General features: G+C 47.8%; 1 protein-coding gene across 1 annotated transcript in view; it reads left to right on the forward strand.

Annotated features, from left to right (window-relative positions):
• PREX1 (phosphatidylinositol-3,4,5-trisphosphate dependent Rac exchange factor 1) overlaps positions 1-27922 on the forward strand; it is a 158926-nt gene that overhangs the window by 55376 nt on the left and 75628 nt on the right. The window contains exons 2-4 of the mRNA XM_081150139.1: positions 9479-9550; positions 13091-13213; positions 20839-20943. Coding sequence (XP_081006265.1) covers positions 9479-9550; positions 13091-13213; positions 20839-20943 — 300 coding nt within the window. The remainder of the gene's footprint in view (positions 1-9478; positions 9551-13090; positions 13214-20838; positions 20944-27922) is intronic.

Consider the following 27922-nt stretch of genomic DNA (forward strand, 5'->3'; position numbering starts at 1 on the left):
TAAATTTGCCACCACAAGTCCATCTTGGTAGGTCTTTTCTTTTTCGGGGTCAGCACTGTTCAAATGTCATCTCCTCAGAGAGGCTTTCACTGAACATCTCTGTGAAATAGCTCCACAACCCTGTCCCTCTCTGTTCCCTCATCCTGCTTTATTTTTCTTCATACCTGCTATTTTATTTAAAAACCTATTTGTAGTCTGTCTTGCCATTGCTCCATGAGGCAGGAATTCCATCTGATTTGTTCTTTCCCTGATGTGTTGTTGGCTCCTAGCACAGCTCCCGGCATATAGTGGGTGTGCAGTCAGTGTTGACTAAACGAATGAATGCAGGAATGAATAAACCCCCCATCGAAAGGTCACGTCTTGTATCTCCCGTGCCTGGCTTGATGCCTGGTGCACAGTGCGCCTTGGGTAACGTTTGTTGGCGTGGGGAGTACCTGGTGATGGCTTTCTCCCCCCAGAATATAATCATAAGCAATTTCCTGTTTCCTTTTGTAGTCCAGTCCACCTCTCTTGGCCCAGCCCCTGTACCACTTCTTACAGGAAATCTTTGTAGTAACAAAATTTTTACCTGCATCATCTTGCTTAAACATCCACAACTGCCTCTTTTTTTTTTGGATGAAGCAATAAAAGAGAAGTTCAGTGACTCATTGAGTTCACGTGGTTGGCAGTCGGATGGAGTGAGGTGGAGGAGTGTGCTGACGAGGCAGCAAATGGTGGTGGTGGTGATGGGGATGTGGTGGCACACTATGGTTTATAAAGCCTTCCCCCCTCATTTCACCCCAGGGGACTTGGAAGTAGTCGAGAATAGAACTGTTTTTAGGATGGAAAAACCAAATAACAATAAGTAAAAATAATGTAGGGTAAATGTAAAAGTCCCTGGCACATAGTAGGAGGTCTGTAAATGAGGTTGATCCAATTGCAGACGTTTTCTTAGGAAACAGTGGGTTTATGTTTATCTACATCAGGGCTCGGACTCCCCGAGGATACTTTATATACTCCACTGCCAGCACCTGCAGTCCTTTGCCTGGTGGCTTTGTCTGGCCAGCAGGGTGGCATCTGCACTTACTGGGCAGACCTGAAGTGCAAGGGAATTAATACCCCCTCCTGCCCTCAACCAGAGACCAACAGGACTGGTGTATAAGTGTCCCAACTCCCTCACCTCCCTGGGGGATCACTCAGAAGTGTGTGCTCTAAACTGGCTCCTGGTCCTCAAAGGGATTGAGCCCCGTCACCTGTCCTGACCACTTGCTTGGTCTCATTTCCTGTATTGGCTGCCCTTCCCTGCCTGTGTTTGTGGGGCCATCTCCCAAGTCAGCTCCTTGCACTCAAATCCTTGTCTCAGGGTTTGCTTCTGGGGAACCAGCCCAAGGCTCCTGTCATGGTAAACCTGCTAGAATGTGCTCCCAGGCCGCACTGCATATGCAGCTGTGATAGAAGTGGTTGGTACTTGATTCACTGACGTAGCTTATGCTTTGTAGACATTTAAGTCAAGATGTATTAATTATGACAGCACAGTTTTCTTTTTGAATTTGGAGCTAGCACTCATGTTTTTTTAAGGCCTCCAGTATTTTTATACGTCAAGGAATGGTGCCTCCTGTGCCAAGGCCAGCGGTAAGGGGCCCACTCTTATTCAGGGACATGGAATTAAAAATGCTCACCCTTTCCGTGCTCATATTGAGCACATATTGGGCACCTCCTGTGATCCTGGCACTAAGCTGGATCTGGGGGCTCCCAGCGTGTGGGTGAAGGGAAACACAGAGGCACTGGGCTGTTGACAGTCTGTGTCGCTTTTAATTCTCACTTTAGCACCTTGAAAGGTGAAGCCCTGTTACCCAGACACAAAGCCTGGCTGTCTGACCCCGGAGCCCTGTTGGTGATTCATGCCCCAGTTTTCTTTTTCCTAAAGAGGAGATCCTCACAGCACAGCTCATGGGATTGTAGGAAGGACAGACAAGCTTGTCATCAGTCACCCACTGAGCCCATTTTTACTGAGCTCTGCCCTGTGCGAGGCACTGGTGTAGGCCCAGGGGTGGATGCCGCATGCATAAGCCACTGCCCTCCTAGAGCTGACATTGCAGGGGGCAAATGGGCAATAGGCAAAAGAATAGATAAGTGTAGGTGGAGGTAAGTGCTGCAGGAGGAGATAAGGAAGGACAAGATAGAGTGGAGGGGAAGGGTGGGCTTCTGTTTTGAGTGGGGCGGTGGGAGAAGGCCTCTCAGAAATGACATTTGATTCTAGATGGGAATGAAATAAGGGAAGGGCCCTGTGGATATCTGAAGACAGCCTTCCAGACAAAGGGAACAGCAAATGCAAAGGCCCTGAGGTAGGACTGTGCTTGGCATATTCATGAAACACTATGGAGGCCTCAACTGTAGCTTGTTGTTAGTGCTTACAGAAAGACATTCAACTGTTAAAGACACAACACAGTGCAACATATTTGTGCTGTTACTATAGAATAACATGAATTATGTATAAAATGTATAATTCATAATGTGCTGTTTGAGATATGACATGAAGGAATGTTATCTTCTCTCAGTCCTCTCCGGTACAACAGCTATGACTGAGTATATAACCTTCTTTGGAGATAACGTCTGAAATCTGAAATTTGGGTCTTTTGGAAAAGCTAGTTCTGGGCCAGTGAGTCTCTGTTCCTAGCATAGGCCTGCCCCAAAGGTGGTACTTGCTGAGAATGGAGTGGGGAGGTTTTTAATCTTAGCCTGGATGGTGGTAGCGGCTGTGGATGGGGAAAGGCCTTTTATTCTGCCCCAGGTTGTGGAAGAGCCGTGCCAGCTTGTGGGGGCTGGCCAGGATGGGCACCTTCCTGGGGGAAACTTTGTGGTTTCCAGAGTCAACACGGAGAAGGAGGGGTGGGCAGCTCAGAGGCCCCACTACAGAAGGAAAGCCTTGTCATCCCATACTGCCTGGCTCTTGCTATCCTCTCTGCCTGCAGACACTGCCCTTTTCACACAGGGACACGTGTCCTCCAGGAAGAGAATGCAGACTAGCCTCCTGAGGGAGGTGATAATTGAGGAAAGATGCCGAAGAAGTGATAATTGGGGCAAGCGAGAGAGCCTAGTACATTTAGTAACTTCCCTTGTCCAAAAAAACCCATTTATGTTACAAAAGGACTTTTGATTTAAAGGTAGCATGTTCATTGTAGAACTTTGGAAAAAACAGAAATGAGGAAAGAAGGAAATTGGAATCACTGGTAATTCCACTCTCAAAATTAGGTTTCATGGGTATAGATAAAGCCCAAATAATAGTGCTTTAAATGAGATGAAAGTTTTTTTTCTTTCTCACTAAATTATAGGCAGCTCTGAGCAGATATGTTTATGGTTAGAGACATAAACTTCTGTGTTGCTACTTTATTCTATTCAACACATGGCTTTCGCTTCATGGTGCAAGACGGCTGCCTGACCTCCAGGCATCACATTTGCTATCTAAGCAGTAGGAAGGAAGAACAGCAGAAAAGAATCCTTCTTTCCTGTTTCTCTCCTCATCCCTAAGGATACTTTCAAGCAGTTGTACATAGTACATCTACTTATACCCCACTATCCCAAACTCAGTCACCTGGCTACCTAGCTGTAAGGGAAGCTGGGAAATACAGCCTTTATTCTAAAATCTGGGGTTCTCTTTCTAAAGGAAAAGGAGAGACCAGATATTGGGGGACAGCTAGTAATCTTGGCCATTGTCTTGCACAGTTTAGGGTATTTTATACTTTTTTTCTATGCTCATGTAGAGATAATTTATTTAACCAGCAATTAGATTATATTTTATGTACTCTTCTGTAACTTGGGTTATTTTCACAGTTAGAGATACATCAACAGCCTTTTTTTTTTGTATCATTAAATGGACTTCTGCAAAGCAGTTTTAGCATGATTTGCTTTTGTCGAGGTGGACAATTTACTTAACTGAACGTCAAGTGATAGAATTATACATCAGATATTGAAGTTAAATCTTGTTGCCATGTGTGAGATTTATTTTTCCCTGTGGGAGAAATGCCTACCACTTGAATGGATGGAGCATAGCATTTGGGCTTTGAAGGAGTCAGTGGGCATTTGGGGGCTCTCCAAACTGTGGCCTGTGTGGGGTTGCTTAGAGCAGGCTGTGCAAAGCCCTCCTGTGCTGTTGTTACTACTAATTTATTATTATTACTTGGACTCAGACCCCTGCTATTCCATGACACTCTGTTTCCCTGGACCCCAGTCACCCAGACCACATGGGAGGATGGGGTCCTTAGGGCACCCCCTTTCCTCTGTCCTTGCTATGGTCTGGGGCTGCCCTGCCTCCCATCTCCCCTCCCTTCTAACTGGTCCTCTGGCCCTCTCAGTTTTCACCATATGTCTGGTGAGATCACCCTGGCCAAGACAGGGATGTCCTTGGGGGCATCTAGGCCGCTCCCCTCAGTGATCAGGCTGCCAGCTAGTCTCAGAGAGTGACTTCGAGGCTTCTTTGTGTCCTCGTTATCTCCAGGGAGAGATTTATCCTTCCAAAGCTGTGGCTACAGGTTCCAGACAGATGGCAGTTCCCCGGGGACACCCCACAGGGCAGCTGCTACCTGTTTTATGCTTATGCGGTGTGTTGTCTACAGTTACTCACTGATGATGTGTGTTGGGGACTAATCAGCAGGCCAGTCTGCCTGGATTTGAGGCCCAGCTCTGCCCCTTCTGGCTGTGTGGCTCTGGGTCAACCAAGAGATGTGGGTGCTGGTGGCTGAAAGTGGTACTGGCGGGCACCCCTGGGGCAAGGGGTGTGGCTGGGGTCTGGATGGCAGGTGCTGCCAAGTGTATGTATTGATGTGGATAAATGTGGAAGATGTCATGAATGGGAAAAGCAAGTTGCTCGAAGCACATCATTTATAGAGACGTGTGTCTTTCATCATGTAAAACAGTATTCTTTATTGCTTCTCGATTCACTGGTGTGTGGTAAGGGAGCAGGGCCCCGTCTCCAGGACCAGCAGTGCCGTGCAGGGAGCGCAGGTGCACAGGTGGCCCACCTCTCTCTGTAGTGATTCATTTCTTCCTGTTTCTATGGGGGAGTATTCACGTGGTATTTGGGTAAAGTGAACTAACCCTAGGTGCTCGCTGAGGAGGCTTCGCACGTGCATTCACCTGAGTGCCCACCGCTGGGATCAAGGAGGACATTTCCAGTACCCCTGAGGGTTCCCTTGTACCCCTTCCCATCTGCACGTCCCCAGATTTGATAAATTTCTTTTTGAAAATAGTTTAAAGCAAATTTGGCTTAATGCTAAGATTTGCCCAAGCTGGGCAATGATGCGTCTGTGGGCGGTTTGTTAAATTTTTCTTTATCTTTTTCTGGATCCTTGATGTGTTTCATTCTCGTCATCAGAGAAAGCAGAGGAGGACCTGGGCAGACGCAGGGCAGTGGCTCAGGCAGAGGTGCGGCGCGGACACGGCGTGGACAGAGATTCCACGGCCGAAGCAGAGCCTCAGGCAGCCTGGGGAACCCTGAGAACAGCCTCATCTCAACTGGAGGTTTCCAGGAGGAGCGCTGCTTTTGGCCGACTGTCCCAAAGCTGTCAGGACTGGGACAAGCAGTTGCCCCAGTGGGTCCCTTCAGTCCTTGCCTGCACAGAGGGCACTGGTGCCGCCTGGAAAAGCCGGTGGTGCCTTGGGTAGCACGAGGCTGGGCCCATAGCCGCTGCCTGCTCATTCTTTCCGGGTCATGAGTTGCCCATGGAGCCCATCACACTGGCCTGTTTGCGGCTCCTCTGTGGGTGGCCTGAGCCTCTCATTGTCCCAGCACAATAGTGGTGGCCCTGCTCCTATGAAGAAACCGGGACAGGAAGCCCCGATCTAGGTCAGCCTCACTGCACGCTCAGTTTCCTGCTCCCTCTTGGCTGTGCTCTGCGAGGCCGCCTTTGTCTCCCTCTAGTCTGGTGAGACTGGAGGCTGGATTTCCCGGCAGCGCCACAGGTCTTGTCGAAACATCCTTAGGGACTCCTGTTCCCTCCACCCATTGTCCCTTAAGAAGAAAAGTCAGCAGGTTACCAGGCGGCCCAAGTGAGGCTCCTGCCATGTGTCAGGCGCTGTGCCAAGCACGTTCTATCCCTTTGATTTCTGAGTGCTTACTGAGTGCCAGGCACTGGTGTAGGCCCTGGGGTGACAGCTGGAACAAGGGAGGCAAGGTTCTTGCCCTCATGGAGCTTCCATTCACTTTATCCTGATACATTCTGGAAGGTAGGAGAGTATTACTGTGCTCTCCATATTTGTAAAGAGTAAACTTCACACAGAAAAGAGTGAAAGAGACTCAGAGAGGCTAAAATACTTTCCTGAGGTCACATGCAGCAGGGAGGAGAGGATTGCAGTTTAAACCAGACCATCAGTTTCCAAACCTGGCCTCGGTTGTTGGATTAGGGTAAAAGTTTCATCCCAGCCATGCTCCCTTCTTACGTTGGCCTCTCCCTTAGGAGCTGATGTAGATTGCTTAACCTTAGTCTTTTTGTCAACTTTGCTTTTAATGCAAGATGGAAGGCGATAAGTACATGAAGATAGGAGGGCCTCTTGGAGGTGACATTTGAGCTGAAGCCAGATGAATGAGAAGAAGCTGGCCCATGGGAGAGCTAGGGGAGAATATCCTGCTAGTAGGAAGAGCATTTGCAAAAGTCCTGAGGAAGGAATGTGCCTGGCAGGTGGAAGGAATAGAGAGAATGAAGGTGTGGCTGAAGATTACTGAGGTGTGGGGGGATGGAATGCTGGAAGGTGAGTTCAGAGAGATTGACTAGGACAAGGTCATGGGGACCTTATGTGCTGTGGAAGGATTTAGACTTTTTATTATTATTTTTTGAAATATATTTTTATTGATTTCAGAGAGAGGAAAGGAGAGGGAGAGAGAGATAGAAACATCAATGATGAGTCATTGATCAGCTGCCTCCTACACGCCCCCGACTGGGGATCGAGCCCGCAACTTGGGCATGTGCCCTGACCGGGAATCGAACCCTGATCGCCTGGATCCTAGGTCGATGCTCAACCACTGAGCCATGCCCGGCTGGGCAGGATTTGAACTTTTTAAAGTGAGTGGGAGGCCATGGAGAGTTTTAAGCCATGGATTGACAGGATCTGATTTAAATATTTGAAAGGATCCCTCTAGCTGGCTGTGCCGAGAAAGGCCTTTTGGTGGGGGGCAAGGGGAACAGGGAGGAGGTTACTGCATTAGTCCAGGCAGGAAATGATGATGATTTGGACCAGGTGGGTGGCGGAGGAGGTGGGGATAAGTTGTCAAATTTTAATACATGCTGAAGGTGAAGTGGATAGCATTTGCTGACAGATGGAAATGAAGTGTCAGGGAAAGAGAGAGGGCAAGGGCAACTGGGGTGGGTGGGGTGGGTTGGCTGGAGCACCGGCAGAGGTGCTGTTCATCAAGCTGGGAAGAGCTTGGTGTGGGCTGGAGGGAGGATCAGGAACTCGGTTTTGGATGGGTTAAATTTGAGATGCCCCTTGGACACCCAGGTGGGGATGTTGAGTCGGCAGAAATCCAGGTAGGAGTTTGGATATTAGGGGAGAAGTCCAGGCTGGGGATGTAAACACAGGTTGAGGGGACTGCCCTGCAGTGAGTGTGGACAAAGGCAAGGCTGCCTTGCTCTGTGTCCCTGACTTTCTTCTCTGTGACCCGCCATTTGGAGACCTGCAGGTGGCCAGCTCCTTGTGACAGTCACGGGCGTCCCTCCGGGTGACGGGAAAGGATCCGACAGCCATCTGTGGAGGGCTAGCCTCCTTCCTGCCACCTTTCCCTGCTTCCCTCCATCCTGGACCGTCCCCTCCATCTCCCCACCACTCAGAGATCTCCCCAGACAAGCGTGGTTGAATGAGACATGCTCTTAATTAACCTGCAGCTGAGCTCTGTGACAGGAACAGTGTGTGCTCATCCAGCCCCCCTCCTGGAGTTCCTGTGCTATAAGCAGCCACTGCAGGAAGGGTGACTGGCTGGCCACCATATCTCCTCCTGGCCCTGTGGCCATGACAGGACCATGAAGTCATTTTTGCAGGGTCTCCACCTGGCTGTTGCCAGGTCAACCTGGGGCTAAGTCCTAGAATCTGGGCAAACCAGACGGGGCTTGCTGTGCATGACTGGCCTTGGTCTCCCTCTGGTGCTGTCTCCCATTTCCCCCTTTCTGTTCCATATTTGTTCTGTCCCTTTGCCCATCCACTGGACCTTCTCAGTAGCTCTTCCTCTGTCAACTCTCCCACCCACACCAGCCAGGCCACCATCATCTCTCAGCTTGGTGGCACCCCTCTACTCTGGTCCCCCCACTTGCATGCTCGACCCTTAATATCCAGTTCCTCACAGAAGCAGAGGGCTCTTTTGCCAACATTTAAAAATTGGGAGACTTTGGTTTTAAGAAATCCTAACCTCTGGCTCTCTTGGGGAAAAAGCAACCGCCACCCAAAAAACCAAAACCCAGAACATCTGGTGATATTGGGCCTGCTGCTTTCCCACCGGGCCACACTTGTAGGGGACTAGCAGCCACTCCTTACATGGGTGTGCGCTGCTCATTCCCCACAGTCCCCATTGCTCCTCTCTTTGTCGCCTGTCACATCACTGAGGAGAGAAATGATTTTTCTGTTCCAAGGCCCTGAAAAAAGTGGCAGACTGCCTGTGCTCCATCCATACAGCAGGATCTTGGGCAGCTGTAAAAAGAGAATGAGATGCTTCCTGTGTGATGATAGGAAGGGATCTCTAAGCTATAGCAAGTGGAAAAAGCAGGGCCAGCACACCCTGTTTTTGCTGCTATTTTTTGGAATGTAAAAAGGGAAAAAAATAAGAATATATATATATGTGTGTGTGTGTATATGTGTATATACATGTGTGTTTTATTTTTCCAGCTTTATTGAGATATATTTAACATATAACATTGTATAAATTTAAGGTGTACAATGTGTTGGCTTCATATACCTATATATTGCAAAATGATTACCATCGCAGTGTAAATTTCAAGTATGTAATACAACATTATTAACTGTAATCGCCAGCTGCACATTAAATCCCTAGAACGTGTTCATCTTATAACTGGCCATTCGTACTCTTTGACCAGCATGTGTGCGTATTTTTTACATGAAGATCTTCTGGAAGGATATACTAGGAACTAGTAGCTGTGGTTCCTGTGGGGGATGGGGGTGGGGTGGGGAGGGACTAGATGGATGGGGCCAGGGGTGTTAGAAAGAGATTTTTTGTATTTTTGACTTTTGAGCCGTATGAATATGTTACTATTTAGAAGGCCCATGGGTGGTGAAGCGGGGCAGGCTTCGTGGTGTTTTCTGCACAGAGCTTGGTGTACAGATGCTCAATAAACATTTGTTGACTGAATGGCAGAATAATTTTCTCTTATTCACTGCCTGTGTCCCTGGACTGTGGTACCTCCCAGGTCCTAGTTGGCACTTGAACTTGTGACTTTTCTTTCGGGCCATCCCTGGGAGATCAAGGTGTGGCCACTCACATCTTCCTGCTTCTCTCCTCCAGGCGTTCCTGTACCGCATCCGGCAGAACGTGGCGGACTCAGTGGAGAAGGGCCTCACGGAGGAGAACGTCAAGGTGGGGACACTTGGGTCGGCCCCTTTGCAGATGGTCCCTGCTGCCGCGTGCCTTGCTTCCTCCTGGGGCAATGCTTAGAGTGTGCTCGGGGGTCTGGGGTGCATTCACCATGCTGGCAGCTGGTTTTGTCTTCCTGCAGCGTGCTCCTGCAGCCCCTAGAGGCCTCTCAGTCCTGTGAGCAAACTGTGCTTAGTGGATGTCAGGAGAAGTCAACCTCAGGCTTCCACTCTCCAACTCAAGACTTTCTCCCCTTGCTCAACATGACCATCCTGTCTTCCAACCTCCTCATGCCAGGCCCCCTGGCTTCTAGCCAGCGGAAAATCCCTTCCCAGGCGCCCCTGGGAGCCTCACACCTCCAGCCCCTGCCCTGGGCATTGAATGTGGAGGCAGGGCACATGAATAATTGGGTCCAGGCTTCGTTTTGGCAGTGGCTCTGGGGAGTTTCGGGAGGATGTCAATAGGCCCTCTGTGTGCATGGTGGAGGCCCCAGTGCTCCCCAGGGCCTGGCTTTCTTGTATGACCTCACTCTTTGGGAAGCTGCCTTTAGTCCTTGGGGCTCCAGGGTCCTGGTCCCAGAGAAGGGGAGACAGGGCAGGAAGGGGGTCAGAGGTGCCAGCATGTACAACACACAAAGGACTTGGTAAAGCAGGACCTCTCCCCCCGCCCCACCCCTGCCTGCCCGCATGTCCTGATCAATCTGGAGAGTAACCTGGCACATTGACAATTCTGGGCCCAGTTTTTTGGATAAGAAAGTTGAGGCTTAGAGATGTAAAGAGACTTGTTCGGGGTCACTGCATGGCTGGTCCCTGGTAGTGCTGGCATTGGAGGTTTTCATACATTCATTCATTCACTCATTCATTCAGCAAGTATTTACTGAGTATTTATTGTTTATGACATCTATTATTATAATTTATTACAACTTAGAAGTTATTATAATTTCAAATCCTAAGTGTAGGCTCCTCTGTGCCCCATCCCAGTAAATGCCCCTCCCCAAGGATACCTGCTGATTGGTTAGCACTGATTGGTTTTTGACTGTCCTTGAATTTTATGTAAAAATGAGCTCTTCCATCATGTCTGCTGTCTTTTGCTCAGTTATGTCTGTGAGATTTACCCATGTTGTGTGTAACCACGATCCATTCTTTTTCATTGCTGTGTAGTATTCCACAGTATGGATGTACCACAGTTTACTCATCTGTTCTCCTGTGGGTGGACATTTGAGTTACTTCCAGGTTTGGCTACTATCACCATTCTTGTTACATCTTTCGGTAGACACAGGCTCTCATTTCTTTTGGGTGAAAGCTGAGGAGACAGTATTTGTTTTGAAATTTTACAGCCATTCCTTGAAGCAAGTATAACAGTAGGATATATCATATGTGTCTGACAGAAGCAGAGATTCAACCATATGATCTTGACAGAACGAGAGAGAGAAAACTAACCAAACAATGTGGGTGATTCTTCCAGCCACTTCTTGGGATGAGCGTCCCCCCAGGGTGAGGCCTGGTGCTCTCAGACTACAGCAGTTGAGGAGTGGTCTTCAGCCCCTCAGCCTTCCCTGCCCACACTCAGGCCATCTCCCTCTGCACACTCTCTGGGGCATTCTTGGGGTCCATGGGGCTGATCTTTATTCCTTCAGGTCTTGACTCAAATGTCACCTCAGAGTGGCTGTCCCTGGTTTTTGTATTTAAATTTGCAAACTACTTCTGCCCTGCCCTGGGACTTACTTCCTGTTTTGTTTGTCTCTTATTGCTTCTTATCACCTAGAAAACTATAGTTTTTTGTTTGTTGTCTGTCCCCTTGCACTAGAATGTCACCTCCATGGGGGCAGGCACTTGTCTCTTCCCTGCTGTATCCCCAGGGCCTCTAACAGTGCCTGGCACATAGTAGGTGCTCAGTCAGTACTTGCTGAATGAATGAATGCATAAGAAACCATAGAAGGAACCATGAACCAGTAGTAACACCTGTCATCTCAAGCCACAGTGGGTGGGGAGTGGAGAGATGGGCGGGAGAGGAACTCCTCACCGAATTTATTTTACTGTGTTTTGATTTTTGAATGTGTGAGTGCCTTCCTCAAAATTAAATTGAAAATGCATCTGTTTAAGAAGATTTGACTTTGGGTGGTGGGCACAAAATGCAATGTACAGATGATGTATCATAGAAATATACACTTGAAATCTATATAATTTTATTAACCAATGTCACCTCAACAAATTTAATAAAAAATGCATCTGTTTTTATTTTATTTTAAAGAAACAGAAAAAGGAACCTAAAGTAAATGAAAGTCTCCCCTGATTCTCCTTCCCAGGGGCCCTTATAGTTACTAGTTTGTGTCCCTGTCCAGGTCGCCCCTGCTGCTGCCAGCAAAGAGAGGAGTTTTTTTTGTATGTGTTATTTTACACAGATGGGCCAACACTGGAATTCTGTTTGGCACCATGATTCTTCCCACTCAACAATATATATCAAGGTTCATTCCAGGATCCATAACCATACATCCAGATCTGTAGATTATTTTCATAGGCCACATAATATTTCAGTGTGTGGAATGTAGTTAAGTGTAACCAGTCCAGTTTATTTAACTATTTGATGAGTCCTCATTAATGAACATTTGGCCTTTCCCCCAGTCTTTTGCTACTGCAAATAAGGCTGCAGTATATGTTCATGGCCATCCACCCAGTTCTCAGCCTCGGCACGGTTAACACTTTGGGCTGGACAGTTCTTTGCTGTGGGGGTCTGTCCCATGTGTTGTATGTTTAGCAGCATCACTGGCCTCTACCTATGAGATGCCAGTAGCATCTTCCTCCCCGTTTTGTGACAAACAAAAATGTCCCCAGGCATTGGCAAATGTCATTTGGGAGGCAAAACTGCTCCTAATTGGAAGTGACTGATTGAAAGGTCAAATTCTGAAATGTAGAATTGCTGGATGAGAGTGTATGTGCATTTCCAGCTTTATAGATTCATAAGGAGAAACGGGCACTCATATATTTGTGAGTTGAAACGACACTTTCAAACACCCTTCCCTATTGTATTTTCTTCTACCACATCATTTTAATGGGTGCATCAAAGTACCCTGATTATTTTAAAAACCAGTCTTATGGTTGGACATGCTGGGTGTGGCCATGATGAAGACTGTGATGAATGTCTAATACATTCTTTGCACGCTGAGTGTGCAACTCAGTTCTGCTGTGTGCAACTCAGTTCTGCTGCTTACTGGATATGTGTGTGACCTTGGCAATGCTAATTATCTTCTCTGAGCCTCCGTTCTTCTTGTACAAGTTGGCGATAATAATAGTTTCTATCTCACAGAGTTAGAGTGAGGATTAGATGCCATAATGCGTATAAAGGTCTTAGCACAGGATTAGGCATTAATCCTGTTTAGTTAATGTCGGCAGTATTTTTTGTTATCATTGTTTTCATTAGTGTAAACTGGCTCCAGGGTGTGAGAGTGTCTGTTTCACCACGCCCTCACCTGCTCTGGCTGGGAGTTATGCACTTTTTTTCTGTGCCTTGATTGATGCTGTCCTCCGGCCTCACTTTTCCTCACAGATCCTATTCTCGAACATCGAAGACATCTTGGAAGTTCATAAGGATTTCTTGGCTGCCTTGGAGTATTGTTTACATCCGGAGCCTCAGTCTCAGCACGAACTTGGGAACGTTTTCTTAAGATTCGTGAGTATAGTGCCCCAGCCCTTGTCGGAGCCTATAGCTTTGGGGAAGTGGGCTTCTCCCCTGATTGAGAAGTAGGGATAATCATGCCCCCCTCCTTGGGCTGATGGAAAGACCCAAAGGGATAAAGCAATAAAGCATATAACATAGAGCAGTGGTTTTCAGCTAGGGGGTGGTTTTGCCCCTGGGGATGTTAGGCTATGTCTAGAGACATTTTTTGTTGTTACAGTTTGGGGGTGGCTCTGGCTTCTAGTGGGTGGAGGCCAGGGATGCCACCAAACATCCTCTAATGCACAGGGCAGCCCCCACGACAGCATTATTCGACCTCAACTGTAAGCCCGTCGAGAGTGAGAAACCCTGGTATATAGTAAGCTCTGGGTCCGTGTTGGCCCTCACGTAGTCATTGTCATCATCATCACTAACTCTCTTCTCTAAAGGATCACATCTTGATGGTCAGAGTCTAGGATGACACAGGCTGGTGTAGCTCTGCCCTCGGAGTTACAGCCCAGGGGAAGCCACTCGCTCATACTGTGTTGGGAGGGCAGTGTTCCCAGCCAGGCTGCTGAGCTGCTCATAAGCTGTATTACGCTCAGTGAGTTGTTTTAATTTGTTTGTGTCTCAGTGTCCTCACCTGTAAAATGGGTAAAAAACTAGACCTACCTGTGATGTTGTTGAGGATCGAGTGAACTAATGTAAGGAGAGTGTTCAGATCAGCTCTTGGCACATGGTAAGTGCTCAGTAAATGTTGGATGCTATTGCCCTGACTGGTGTACTCAGTGGTTAGAGCGTCGGCCCACTGATCTGTCCTTGCATCAAGAATAGCATCCAGTCCTAAGCTTACTCAACAGGCAAGCAACCTGAGAGAAAGGTTAAGTCCAAGGTCATGACTGTATAGGTGGAAGAGCTGGGATTTGAACCCTCCTAATGGCAAAGCCAGACTTCACTGATTCACACACTGTAATTTCTGCTGTATCTGGGTACCCTTCATATTATCTGTTTTATCATTTAAGAAATAGATTTTCTTAAAAAAAACTTAAATTCCATTTAAAAAGGGAAATTTGCATCATCATTGGAAATGGAAAATGATTGCTATAAATAGAAGGTAACCATAAAAAGAATGCAATAGAAACCAAACTGAGTTACCGCATTCTGTCTAGAAACTCCCCACCTGGGTTTCTGAGCCTGAGGCCTGCCCAGCTTCGATCAAAGGGGAGATAAACAGGGTTAGATGGTGTTTGAGTCATATCACACTGAGCCGAGACCCCCCCCTGAGGTAACTGGAACAATTGAAAAAGGAATCACCTTTCTCTGTGTGTGATTCAGTGTTTTTAAGTTAGAACCATCATTTTAATTGAAAATTGTCACCCCCTCTTTCCCATGCACATGGAGGAGTGCACTGACTACTTTTCATAAGCAGCCACTGCTATAGGCTGAGTTTCTGGAAGCTGGAGATTTACGTGCAGGGGGTTGGAAGCAGCTGAAGGAGAGGTTGCACAGTCCCCACCAGGAGGAACTCAAGCCGGGGTGGCTTCATGTCTTCCCAGATTGCAGCAATAGCGGTGGGCCTTTGTACCCTGCACTGCCCAGTCCCTGGACGTGGACTGTCCTGGGAGTGTGTGTAAAGCCTCAGCCCACGGCAGTTCCCGGGGAGGAACTCAGTGGGGCTGTGGGTGCCTTGGTCCTGATGGGGCCCATGTGGCTCATCCCAGAGTCCACCACAACCCCAGGGCAGGGTCTTCAGGCCAGCCTCCTGCGCAGGTTTGTTCACTCCCTGCCGAGGTGGCATCTAGGTGCTGGAGTGGTAGTTGGGTACAGAGCTCTGCGGACAGGCTCTCAGGAGAGAAAGGGCAGCATCAGACCCAGTGGGCTTTGGCTGACAGACCAGCCCATGGTGGGTTCCACCCCGTCAGTGGAACAGTGGGAGAATCCCTCACTCCCTCACCCCAGACCCAGCCACTGCTGCTGACATGATCACAGGCTAGCCCTGAGCAAACATTCTCTTGGTGCCAGGCCCTGTTCTCAGTGCTATGTGTGTATGAATTCATTAAAACTCCCCAACAACCTTAAACAGTAGGTATTGTTATACCCACTTTACAGACGAGGAAACAAGCCGAGAGAGGTTAAGCCATGGTGCAACCTCACACAGCCAGGAAATGGAGCCAGGATTTGAGCCCATGTAGTTTGGCTCCAGGGTTTGTGTTTTTCACCTTCTTATATGGTAATGTCTCCTGAAATACATACTAAGCACCTACTGTGTGCTAGGCACAATACTAGGCCCCGAGGATGCTGCCCTAAATAAGACAAACTTGCTCCCTACTGCCATGAGGCTCATAGACCAGAGAAGCGGAGGGTGAGGGAGTTAATAACAGAGGCAGTCGTTTCAGATGGAGACATAGGTGGTGAAGAACGTAAATGTAGGTGTGAGAGGGAGTGACTTGACTCAAGGTCGGCTGACATTGGGAAGTTAGGGACAGGTGGCTGGGTTTAGCAAGTTAAAACAGCCAGGACAGCTGAGTAAATTTGGCTTTCAGGTAAATGACAAATACATTTTTAGTATGTCTCATGCAGTATTTGGGACATACTTATACTTAAAAGTTATTTCTTCATTCACTTAACTGAGTGTCTTGTGTTTTCTCTGGGAACCCTGGTCAGGGTGGGTCTCTGTGGGGAGGTGAGATGGGATGATCTGGGGGAAGGGCAGGGTCCCTGGGGTGGGAGCAGGGAGGCCATGGTGTCCAGAGCAAAGGAGCGATGGAGGAAGTCAGGGGTGTCATGGGGGCCAGAGCCTGTGGAGATTTTATTCTGAGTTTTCAGCAGGGAAGGGGTGTGGTCTGAGTTACTGAGATCCCTGCAGCTGTGTGGATAGGTTGGGGAAACATTGCAAAAGTGAGACTGGGATCTCATACTTCCCTTCCCACCAGAGATGTCCCATGGTCAGCTCCTCCCTTTTGCCAAGTCTCAGTGTTTCAGGGTGTGAAGTGAGTGGCTCAGAGCAAATGGTCTCCGTGGAGCCAGTGTCACCCCCCAGGTACTGTGGACAGCAGCCACCACCTCTGACATTCCTTGAGTCCTCTCTGGGGGCCCAGACCCTCTTACCCAGCTGTCCCCAGCTGGCAGCTGGCCCCTTCCCCTCCATCACAGCCCAAACCCGCAGCCACACGTTCCCTACCCACCATTTGTATGTGTGCACAACTGTTTGTTTCTTCCTGGCAAAACAATCAAAGCCCATGTGGGGCCCATAGGATGAAATTGAACACTTGGACTCTTAGCTGTCAAAAGCAGCATTTCCAGGTTTGCAGGGTCTCGGGCTTGAGACCAGCTGGGTTTGGACTCAATGAAAGGGCATGGGAGTGATGGAACTGGGCTTGGTTTTGAAGAGGGGTGTTGTCATTTGCCAAATTTAACTTCTCCAAGCCTCAAGCCTTGGTCTCTGCCCTTTTTACAGGCTGAAGGAGAGGATGACATTGCAGGGTGTCAGAGAAGGGACTCACGGGATAAGGAATGACACAGCTGTGGCGATCTTATCACTTATTCCCTGTCCGGCATCTGTGGCAGACATCGCTAATCAATGAGAGTATTCTGTCTCTGTGCCCCCTGGGGGCTCCAGAATTCTCACCAGTGTCCCAGCCGGCAGTACCCATTAATTGGGGTTGGCATATGACAATAAACAGATTTGTCTCTGCTTTCTGGCCCAAATCCTTCACAGCACTGATAGAGATGGATAGGGAGACTCTGTCACGTCACCAGGCTTGGGTCCACTTTTTCATTTTCTTGTCCTTTTCGGAGTGTGCATGTATTAGGACTGTCTTTACTGCAAGTGACAAAAACACTAACTCAGATAGGCTTAAACCAAAATAGACTGTATAGCTCATATAAATGAAATGTTCAGGAGTGTGTTGGCTTCAGGCATAGCTGGATCCAGGACCCCCTATGATGTTTTCAGCACTTGGTCTGTCTGTATCTCTGAGCTCTGCTTTCCTCTGTATTGACTTCATTCTTGAGGGGTGGTAAGTGGTGGATGCCTCAGGTGCTGACGGAGGTGGCCCTCAGTGTTTCAGGCTGACACTGATAGCTCAGCAGCAACAGTTCAAAGAGAGCCTTTCTTCACATTGGTTTTAGCATGAGTCCTTGAGAGATGTCATTGGCTCAGTTTGGACCACTGTTGCCAGGACAGGAATCTCTTTGATTGGCTTGGCCTGAGTGACAGGCTCACCTGTGGCGCCTGAGAGTGGACTGGGGTCAGTGGGCTCTGAGTGTAGAGGAGGTTCCTCAGGGAAGAATTAGGAGCTATGACCAGAACAAAATGGGTGCTGGGTGGGTAAAACAACAAATGTTCTGATGAAGAGCCGGGGTGTGGTTGTGGTGGACCAGGGTCTTCTAGAAGGAGTGCGGGGCTGGTTTGGGGGCTTTCAGGCCTTTCTCAGTTCCTCCCTCTGCTTTCTTGCTTTTATTCATCAAATAGTCACAATGCCTGCACTCTGCTGGGGACTTCAGTTTCTACTGGCACCACAGAAGTGACCTCAGCAAACCCTGCCCCCCTGGAGCTCACAGTGCAGGAGGTAGATGGAGGGAGATGGACAGTGCCCAAATGAGAAGACACACGGGCTCTAAGGCCCACCATATTTCTCAAAGACTGCCTGGTGCCTTCCCCTGGTGGCCTTTTCCAGACCTATGAGTTGACTCAGCTCCCTTTGTCCTCACTCTGCCTGTCTTTTTTTTTTTTTTTTTTGCCATCAAACCGACCTATCCGCTGCTCCACCCTGTCATAGACCAGTTCACCAATTGGATAATAAATTTGCTGAAATCATGATGGTAATCATAGCCGCAATGTCAATAACAGCAATAGTAATAGCTAATATTTAATGAGCACTTGCTGTGCACTATTTTAAGCACTTGCTATGAATTCAACTGATAATTCTCACAACAACTTTATTATGGAGAGGTCATTATTCTCTAAAATTTATAGACAGGAATGCAGAGGCTCTGAAACATTATGTGTCTGGCAGCCTCCCTCACATCTTTTTACCTGTGCCTGAGTGAACCCCTGCAGTCCAGACTTCTTTTTTACCCATCTCCATTGGCCTTGATTGGACACAAGTGGAATTAGAAAAAAGGTCTGCTTGGGCAACGTGGGGGTTGCTGGGGTCCCCTCTTCTCCCTCCCTGCGCTTGTGTGTATGAATGTGTCAGGGTCTCAGTGGGTTGCAGACACTGGTTGAGGTGATTGTAGTTGGTGACTCAGTGTGTTTCTCTGTGCTTACCAGTATTGGTGGTGGCGTTTGGAGCATGTAGATTGTGTGTTGTGATGCTTCAGATCGTTTGGTGATTCTTTGGAGTCTGTGTCAGGGTTGTTTGTCCCTGACATGTGTACACTTTGGATAATTGTGGCATTGTTTGTTTTGGTATTTTTCCCTATTGATTCATTTTATTGATTGATTTTGTGTTTGTAGCTAATACTTTTAGAGTATTTTGAAATGTTGTGTTTGTTGTGTACCAGGCACTGTTCTCCTTGTTTTACTTATACTGTTATTTAATTTTCCAGCAGCCCAAGAAGTGGGGGGTCTGCTATTGTGTTCATTTTATAGGTGAGGGAATTGAGGCATAAGTAGGTGAGGCAGCTCGCCCAAGGTCATCCACTACTTAGGAAGCATGGAGCTGGGTTTCCATCCCAGGTGGTCTGGTTCTAGAGTCACTGTGCGCTTCATTACGCTGCAGTGCCCCTCAGAGCTTAGTACGTGCATCTGTGGATCAGGATTTGTACCCATAGCTTTTATCTCCCATTCCCATCCCTATCCCCATCCCATACTCTGACCTTGCGCTGGATGTTGGCATGGACGTTAAGAGAGATTGAATCCTGGTTATGCCCCTTCACTAGGTGTGAGACCCTGGGCTCATGCCTTTTCCTTGTTTTTCCAATGTGTGGATATGTCGAATTACAGTAATTACCATGTCGGGTTATTGTGAGGGGTTAATGAGCTTACCCTCATTCACGCACTAAGTGCTCAGCCACACTTCGTGTTGGCCATCGCTGTGGCTGTGAGCACTTTGCTGCTCAGGCCGTCTGCTCAGATGGTGCACACGGAGCCCCCAGAGTGCACTGGTGTGCTGGGGCAGCTGATTGATTCTGAAACCCATTCTCTCTCCTCTTTGGTTTCCTCTTTCCTGCAGCCACCCATAGGCAGGATGATTGGGGGCTTGCTTAGAAACAAGATGAGCTGCTTGTTTTGCAGACCCACCTCTTCCTTCCTTTGCTGCTTGGGGTCTTCTGCCCATCCGCCAGACCAAGGTGGAGGCCCTTCCTCCCCAGTGACCTTACCCAGGACATCCTTGTTTGGGGTTTGGCCAGTTGGGAGGCAGCGTTCTGTGAGATTTTTGGAACTGAGAATGCTTGGTGTAGAGCTTCCTGCTAAGAAGGCTCCTGTCCCTTCCACTCCCGGAAACCTTGACTGATGGTTATAGATGTGATGACCCATGGGTGACCTCTGGGCTGGAAAGAGTCCAGCTTTGGGCTTAGGTACATATGCAGGTCAACAGAACTACCCCTTTAGCTCAGGACTGCCACTGCTGTGTGGTAGCCACCAGAGATCTACTTGTTCCCCCCAAATCTGGAGCCTGTGTTGACTCTTCTGGTTCATACATACTATACAGGGCTTAGCAAGTATTCATTGAGGATCTCCTGTGTGCCAAGCATTGTACTAGGATCTGGGGATACTTCATTGAACAAGACAGACATATTCACTGCCTTCAGGGAGCTGACAGCCAGTGGGAAGACAACTGATAACCAAATAACCTGGATAATCCAGATTGTAAGAGCACTATAAAGAAAATGAAGCAGATGGGTGGATGATAAGAACACCTGGTCCAGGTGTCATTTAGCTAGGTCCAGGTATCATTTGAGGAGATGGCAGTCCTGAATGGTGCGAAAGAGCCAGGCCTTGGGGGAAGAGTGTTCTAGGTAGAAAGAATGGCAAGTGCAAAGGCCCTGAGGTAGGAACAGGCTTGGCAGATTTAAGGAGTAGATAGAAGGCCAGTAAGATGAGGCCTGAGAAAGGTAGGGCCACATTGTCTGACCCTTGAAAGTCTGATAAAGTGTTGGATTTCATTCCTAATGTAATAGACCACCATTGGCAGGACACAGTCTGGCTTGTGTTTTAATAGTACAATTGGACATTCATTGAGTACTTACTCCATGCTGAACCCTCACATTTTTAACTCCTTTAATCTTCATAACAACCGCATGAGTTAGGGACTGTTATTAACTCTAGCTTACAGGTGAGGAAACCAAGGCACAGAGAGGACAGGTAACTTGCTCAAGTTCATAGCTGGAAATGCAGAGCCAGGGTTCAAGCCCAGGCCATCTGGCTTTGGTCTGTACACTTGACCCTGGGCCATGCTGCTTCCTCAAAGGTTACTCAGGCTGATGGACTGGGGCAAAAGTGGAAGTGGAGAGACCTGCAGTGAGTGGGAGCCCTTTATACCCGAAATCCCTCCTGCTCTGTAGTCTCTCAGGGTCTGGGGTCTCTCTCTCAGAGTCCTTTCTTCCCTGGCCTGTAGGCCTAGTCAGCAGCACATCTCAGAGCATCTGCCTGCCTGCTGTGACCTGTCTCAGGCTCTGTCCTTGTCTTGCAGAAGGACAAGTTCTGTGTGTATGAGGAATATTGCAGTAACCACGAGAAGGCCCTGCGGCTGCTTGTGGAGCTGAACAAGATCCCTACCGTGCGCGCCTTCCTTTTGGTAAGTTTACCCATCACCCCTGCCCCTCTCTTCCATTTGCTTCAGTCTTGTGCATCCCCAGGCACGAGAGAGCTTCATGCTGATACCTTCATGCTGACCCATGCTGCCTGATCCCTTCCTCAGCCGGAGTAATCTGTCTAAAGCAGGGATCGCCAAACGTTCTCTGTAAAGGGCCAAAGAGTGAATACTTTTGCCTTTGTGTGTCATACAGCCTGTCAAGCGACTTGACTTTGCTGTTATAACACAAAAACAGCCATAAGTAATATGTAAAGAAATGAGCATGGCTGTGTTCCAATAAAACTTTATTTACAAAAACAGGCAGAGGGCTGGATTTGGCCCTAGGGCCAAGTTGGCCAGTTCCTAGTTAAAGTAATGACTAACAAGAGTGGTTGCAATAGTAGTAATGACTGTATTATTTGGGTTATTTAATAAGAAGTAAAAGAAATCCAGTTAAAATTGGCTTAAGCAAAAAAAAAAAAAAAAAAAAAGACGAATTTACTGGTTCATTTTCCTGGGAAGTTTTAAGACCTGAGAGGGCTTTAGGCACAGCAGCACCTGGGTGTTCAGTTGGTGTCGTTAGGAATGTGTCTCTTGACTTCGCTTTTCTCTGCCTTGGCTGCATTCCCAGGCAGGCTCTCCTCCCGTGGTGTCAGTGTGGCCTCCAGCAACTCCACATTTATACCCTCTCATAGCCGAGCGACTCCAGGATAGAGATAACTCTCTTTCCCAGTAGTAAGGCAAAAATCCTGGGTCTGATGCTCATTGGCTCAAGACCTTATCCCTGAGCCAGTTGCTGTAGATAGAGGGATTGGTAGGGGCTCTGATTGGTCACTTTTGGAGCTGGAGGGCGGGGTCAACTCCACACACATCACAGGCCCTAAGGTTGTGGTGGACCCTTAAAGGACAATTGGTTTGTACTTGTGGAAGTAAGTTGGGAATGGATGTTGGTCAGGCAAAGAATAGACATCCGTGCTGGTCTTCCCTATAACCGCAGAGAGCTTCACGTGTGTGTAAAATGGGTTCTCATTTGTGATCTCCCTGGAGCTTTACCAGCCCCTTTTTGTTGTGTATGAGTTAAGATATACATTTGTGTGCTTTACAGACATCCCAACTAACAGTGGTTTAAACAAGATAAGCATTTATTTCTCTCCCATGTTCATAATGTGATGCAGACAGTCTGGGGGCTCCAGTGTCACAGGCCAAGGCCCTAGGGTGTGCCCTCATTGACATGGCCTAAGAAGACCTCTTCCCACTTCTACCCATTCAATGGGATGCAGGATGAGTGAGAAGGAAGGGCCGCCTTTCTCCTTGTAAGGGTACAACAGGAAGCTGCACACATCTCTTCTGCTCACATCTCTTCCGCTCACATCAATGGAGGGTGGGAAACATAGGCTTTATCTGGGCAGCCATGTGCCCAGTTGAAAATCCTGTTGCTGTGGAAGAATATGTTAGGGGACACCTCATGCCTTTGCCAAAGGTGATTTCGATGACTTCAAAATATTAAGCCACTTTCTAAGAGTACATATTTGAAAAATGATTGAGCTTCTTAGGGGTTTGAATCCTGGTCTTTTATCTCTAAATCTCCTACTCATTCAGTCACAGTCGTCCCCCCCCCCCCCCATACTATTTTCCCTACGGCACATACAGAATTCAGCAAACAAAAGGAGAACGGTTAACTGACATGGCATAAGGAGTGTTAATCATATTTCCAGAGAGCTAAACTATATAATAAAATTCTTAATTGCACTTCTCTCTAATGCACAGTCTCCAACAAAGTATTTCTAGAATTTTGATTCAAAATGTTTGTTTCCTCCACTCGCGAGTTCATGTTGCTTGGCCTGCTTCCAGTGAGCATCTGAGGAAGGGCAGGTTGGTTGACTGATTTCCACTTTTGTTGCAAGTGTTTCAAGCATTTGGGACTGATGCTTTTCATTATTGCCGGTAGCTGCGCCTTTACGTTTCCAGTTTTGCTTCATAAAAGAGTCTTGGCAAAAAACAAAAATAAAGTCATATCATGTAAGACCACACACATGACCGTGTTTCTGTGACTGACCTGTTGACTTTCAGGCAGCACCACTTAGTGATACTACCCAGGCTCTGGGCTCTCTGGCACAGAGCCCCATCCTCCGGGGGTGTCCCCTGGGGCTCCACTGTGTCTTGGGAAGCAGGTGTTTGCAGGGGTTTGGGAAGGGCCTCAAATTTTCTGTCCTTCCTTCTCTTTCTTGCAGTCTTCCTGATGGGCCAAACTGCCCTCTTTCTAGCAGCAGCTGGGCTGGGCCAGCTTGGGCAGGGGGAGGACGTGTGAGGTGCCAGCACATATGCCATCTGTCTCCCTCCTTGCTGGCTTCTCCCAACTTTTGGCCACCTGCAGAAGTGCCATCTCATGTCTATCATGGGCTATTAAGGCATTGGGAACAGAGAGAATCTGGCTTTCCATTCATGATGTGCTGTGCTGTGCTGAAAGATGGGGCGAGAACTTTGTCTTTCTGTGCCTCTGTTTCCTTTTCTGTAAAATGGAGATCATTTATTCATTCAACAGCTTTTTATTGAGTACCTACTGTGTGGTAGGGATCTTTCTAAGTACGGGGATACAACAGTGACCAAGGCAAGAAAAGCCCCTACTTTTATGGAGTGACTATTCAAGTAGGGGAGACTTACATGGTATGCTATGTGGCATTAAGTTCTCTGCAGGAAATAAAGTTAAGGATGACGGGCTATTTTGAGGGATTAGTGTGGTGCCTGCTATTTTAGATTGGTCTTTGGGAAAACGGTGTCTTAGGTGACACTTCAGCAGAGACCTGGATAAAAGTAAGAGAGAGAGGCAAGGGGTCTAGAGGGGAAAGCTTTCCAGGTAGATGAACTGCAAGTGCAAAGGCCCAGAGGTAGAAGTGTTTTTGAGGAATAGCAAGAAGGCCATGGTTGCTGGAATGGAGAGTGTAAGAGGAACAGTGGAAGGAAGTGAGGCTAGAGAACGAAGGAGCATTTGATAATGGAGAGGATCTGAGATTTTTACAGAGCTTTTCTATTGCAGTCTAGCATTCATGTGCTGAATGTACTCACAGCATGATGAATATTTACTTATGTGTATACTCATGAAACCTCCACCAAGGTCAGGATTTAGAACATTCCCTTTATTGCGGAGGGTTCCTTGTCCCCTTTCTCCGTCATGCCCCTCTTTGCATCCAGAGGTAACCCCGATGCTGATTCTCTTACCAAACATTAGTTTTGCCTACTCTAGAATTTTTCACAAATGGAATTATACAGGATGCTTTTGTGTCTGGCTTCCTTTGCTCAACATAATGTCTGCGAGATCTGTGCATGTTGGAGCATGTGGCAGTGTTTTCAATAGAATATTCAATTTTAGTCAGAGTGCGATGGGAAGCCCTGGGTGGGTTTTGAGCAAAGGAATGACTTGAACTAATTTGCATTTTGAAAGGCCTGCTGCCTGGCAGTGTGAGGCCAGAAGCAAGGGAAGCAGGGGGACTGGTATAAGTGTCCTCGGGCTGCCGTTAACGGTGACCACAAACTGGGTGGTTTAAAACAACAGAATTTATTCTTTCATAGTCCTGGAGGCCAGAAAGATGAAATCAGGCATTGGTGGCGGGGTCTCTGCTCCCTGCAAAGGCTCTAGGGCAGGGTCCTGTCTTTCCTCTGCCAGCTTCTGGTGGCCTCAGGCGTTCCTTGGCTTGTGGACGCATAACTCCAATCTCTGCCTCTCTCTTCACGTGGCCTTTTTCTCTTTTCCTCTCCTCTTCTAATAAGGACATGAGTCAGATGATGTAGGGCCCACACTAATCTAGTATAGCCTCATCTTAATTTAACTAATTGTATCCTTAAAGACTATATTTCCAAATTAGGTCATAGTCTGAGATTCTGGGTGGGAGTGGCATTTTGGGGGACACCCTTCACCCCACTACAAGGCTGCTGCCACAGTGCAGGCAGATGATGGTAGTGAGGATGGGGCAGTGGTGGTGCTGCAAGAGGTGGTTGGAATCAGAGAGGGTTTGAGGGTCCAGCTGACTGATTTGCAGGATGGTTGGTTTGGGGGAGTAACTGAACGAGAGGAGTTAAAGATGACTCCAGGGTTTTGGGCCCAAACAAGTGGAAGAATGGAGTTGAAGTTTCCTGAGATGGTGAAGGCTGGGTTAGGAGTAGGTAAGAGAGAAAATTAAAAAGGCCATTTTGGAGACATGCAGGTGGGGATTTGGGCAGAGAATCAGAGCTTTGAGTCTGGAGTTAAGGGAAGGGAGGGGCCAGTCTGGAGATATAAATCTGACCGTCAGTAGACAGGGTGGTGTTAAGATGATGGGTCTGGATGAGGTCAGCCAGGGAACGAACGAGCATGGATAGAGAGGAGGACCCAAGACTGCGCAGGGCATGCTGCCAGAGGAGGCTGGGAAGCTGAGGAAGTTGACACCTCACCTGAATCAATTCTGTGAATTAGGAGGGTTTAAAGGGATAATTCTCAGAAGTTCTTCCCATAGTGCCTGGAGTGTAATCTTAATAGAATAGTGAATGGTAGCTCTGTGTATGTTTGCTTTTTTTCTTTTTAAAAAATGAAAATAAAGGGAAACAACAATCTAGGGTGTTTGGGAGAAGTATAGTTGCTGGCTGTGACCGTCCTGTGAAAACTCCTTGATTCTGGACAAAGAGACAGGCCTTTCTTTGGCCAAGCCTTGGGGGCTTCTGTAAAGCCCTTCCCCACTCCCAGGATCCCCTCTCTCTGCCCAGAGCTGACATCACCAGGGCAGCTTGTGGGGAGTTCTGGCTCTGAGGACAAAGGCCTGAGTGTGAGCAGTGTGGGGCCTGGCATCTCCCAGCTGCCGCAGCCCTGATGCCCCATCTGTGCCAGGGTTAGACGTGAGGGTGGGAGCCATGCAGCTCCCGTCGCAGCAGGGCCCCAGGACCCCGGGGTTCTGCTTCTCCTAGAAAAGGGCCATTAAGGTCCCTCAAAGGCAGTAGCTCTGAGTCTCGGACCAGTCCTTTGTGCTCTCTGTGCCAGTTTACCCATCTGCGATAGGGAGACAACGGTCCATGCTTATCCTAGGGCCGTGAGGATGAGCTTTACCGACAGGTGAGGCACGAGGCACAGTGCCTAGCGTGTGGTGAGCACATGGTAAATGTTCTCTGATTTTATTTTCACCTGACTAAAGCAGGGAATTTGTCTGTTTTGTTGGGAAGTTCCCCCAGTGCTTGGAATGGTGCCCAGCACACAGTAAGCACACGATGTGAATCTATAAAATGAATGAAAGATAGGATGGGAATCCCTTTTCCCAAGAGTCCCATTTCATTTTCAGTTTGCTAGCATGGTGTTGAGGAGGAAGGCTGAGACCTGTTCATTGCTGGATGTGCTGGCAGTTTGCTCATTCATTAGTTCATTCATTCATTCATTCAGTCATGTATATATTGAGTGCATTGTCAACCCTCTGGACTCAGACTGTGAGGGGCATAGTGGGGGACCACAGACATGTAAGTTGTGATTCCTGGCATCCAGAAAAACGGATTCTCAAGTTGGAGCCCGCTTGGCTTCAAGAGGAGCTTCTCCAGAGGAAAGGGCAATACCTACGCGTGATTTTTAGCCACGTGGAACAAACAACCTACTATGGAGGTGCTAGGAGGAAAGAGTCTGAGGAGTTGAGAGAAGATGGGGAAGGCTTCCAGGAGGTGGGGTGGCTGGGCTGGCCTCGAAGAATGCTGGGCTTAGGGTAAGGGTAGACTGGCATCATGGTTCCAAGCCCAGGCTCTTCATCAGCCCACCTAGGTATAGATCCCACCTCTGTGGCTCACTTGTTTGTGTGGGGTCACCTTGAGGAGAAACACTTAACCTTCCCCACCCTTGCCTGAGCTGTGAAATGGGAATAATAATAGTGTTTAGTTCATAGGGAAGTTGGTGGTCAGTATTAGAGCCGTCAGTGACCTTTGGGGCATATCATAAACTTTTGGTCAGTGTTAGCTATGGATGATGATAACATATTTGTTATTATTGGGGGAACTAAAAGCATTTTAGGCAGAGGGTATAGAATGAGCAGAGGAAAGGGGGCTGGCACGAAGGAAGTACTGATGTGGGTGGCTGCAGGTGGACATTGAGGTGACTGGTGTGGCCAGGAGCTGGCAGGTGAGTTGTAGTCTTTACTCTGCAAGCCCAGACATAGGTATTCCTGTGGCAGCACTCATGTCTCCACCTTCCAGGTAAAGATATAAAACCTTCTCAGTAACAGTTGAAGATTGCAGGTTCATTTTCCAAATCCTGTCGTAACCCTCCCTCCACAGAGGTAACTCCCACTAGATCTTAGTGTATTATTTCTTTCCCATATATGTTCTTTATATGTTACTACAGACCTGTTCTCTGTAAACAATGCCTAGTTTTGTTTTGTGTGCCTTTAAAAACTTTAAATGGGTTCATACCATACATATTCTTTGTGGTTTTTTTCTCAAAAGTATGTTTTTGAGGTTCATCCACGTAGCTCTATGTAGCTTTAGTTCCCTTGTCACCACAGTGCAGTGAACTACTGTATGTCTCCTGCAGACGTATTTTTCTATTCTTCAGTTGATGGATATTTAGGTTGCTTCTCATTTTTTGCTATTCCAAACAAGGCAGTTTTGAATGTCTGGGTTCTTGTCTCCCTGGTGTGTATACGTGAAAGTTTCCTTAGACTAGGGATTGGCAAACTTGTCTGTGAAAGGCCAGATACAAAATATTTCAGGTTCTGTGACTCTGTGGTCTCTGTTACAACTACTCAGCTCTGCCATGATCACTTGGAAACAGCTGTGGACAATATGTAAACAGATGGATGTGGCTGTGTTCCAATAAAACTTTATTACCAAAATAGGGACAGGGCAGGATTTGGCTCACCCCTGATGGAGGCTTTGTGCTGGGCTGTAGAATTCAGGGTGGGACAAAAGTAGGTTTGTAGTTGTGAGTTTGCAAAACACAGAGTTTATTCTTGTATTATTATTTGTTATTGTATTTCCCATATGA

The sequence above is a fragment of the Miniopterus schreibersii genome (assembly GCF_964146895.1).
Source record: "Miniopterus schreibersii genome assembly, chromosome: 10".
Taxonomy (NCBI): domain Eukaryota; kingdom Metazoa; phylum Chordata; class Mammalia; order Chiroptera; family Miniopteridae; genus Miniopterus; species Miniopterus schreibersii.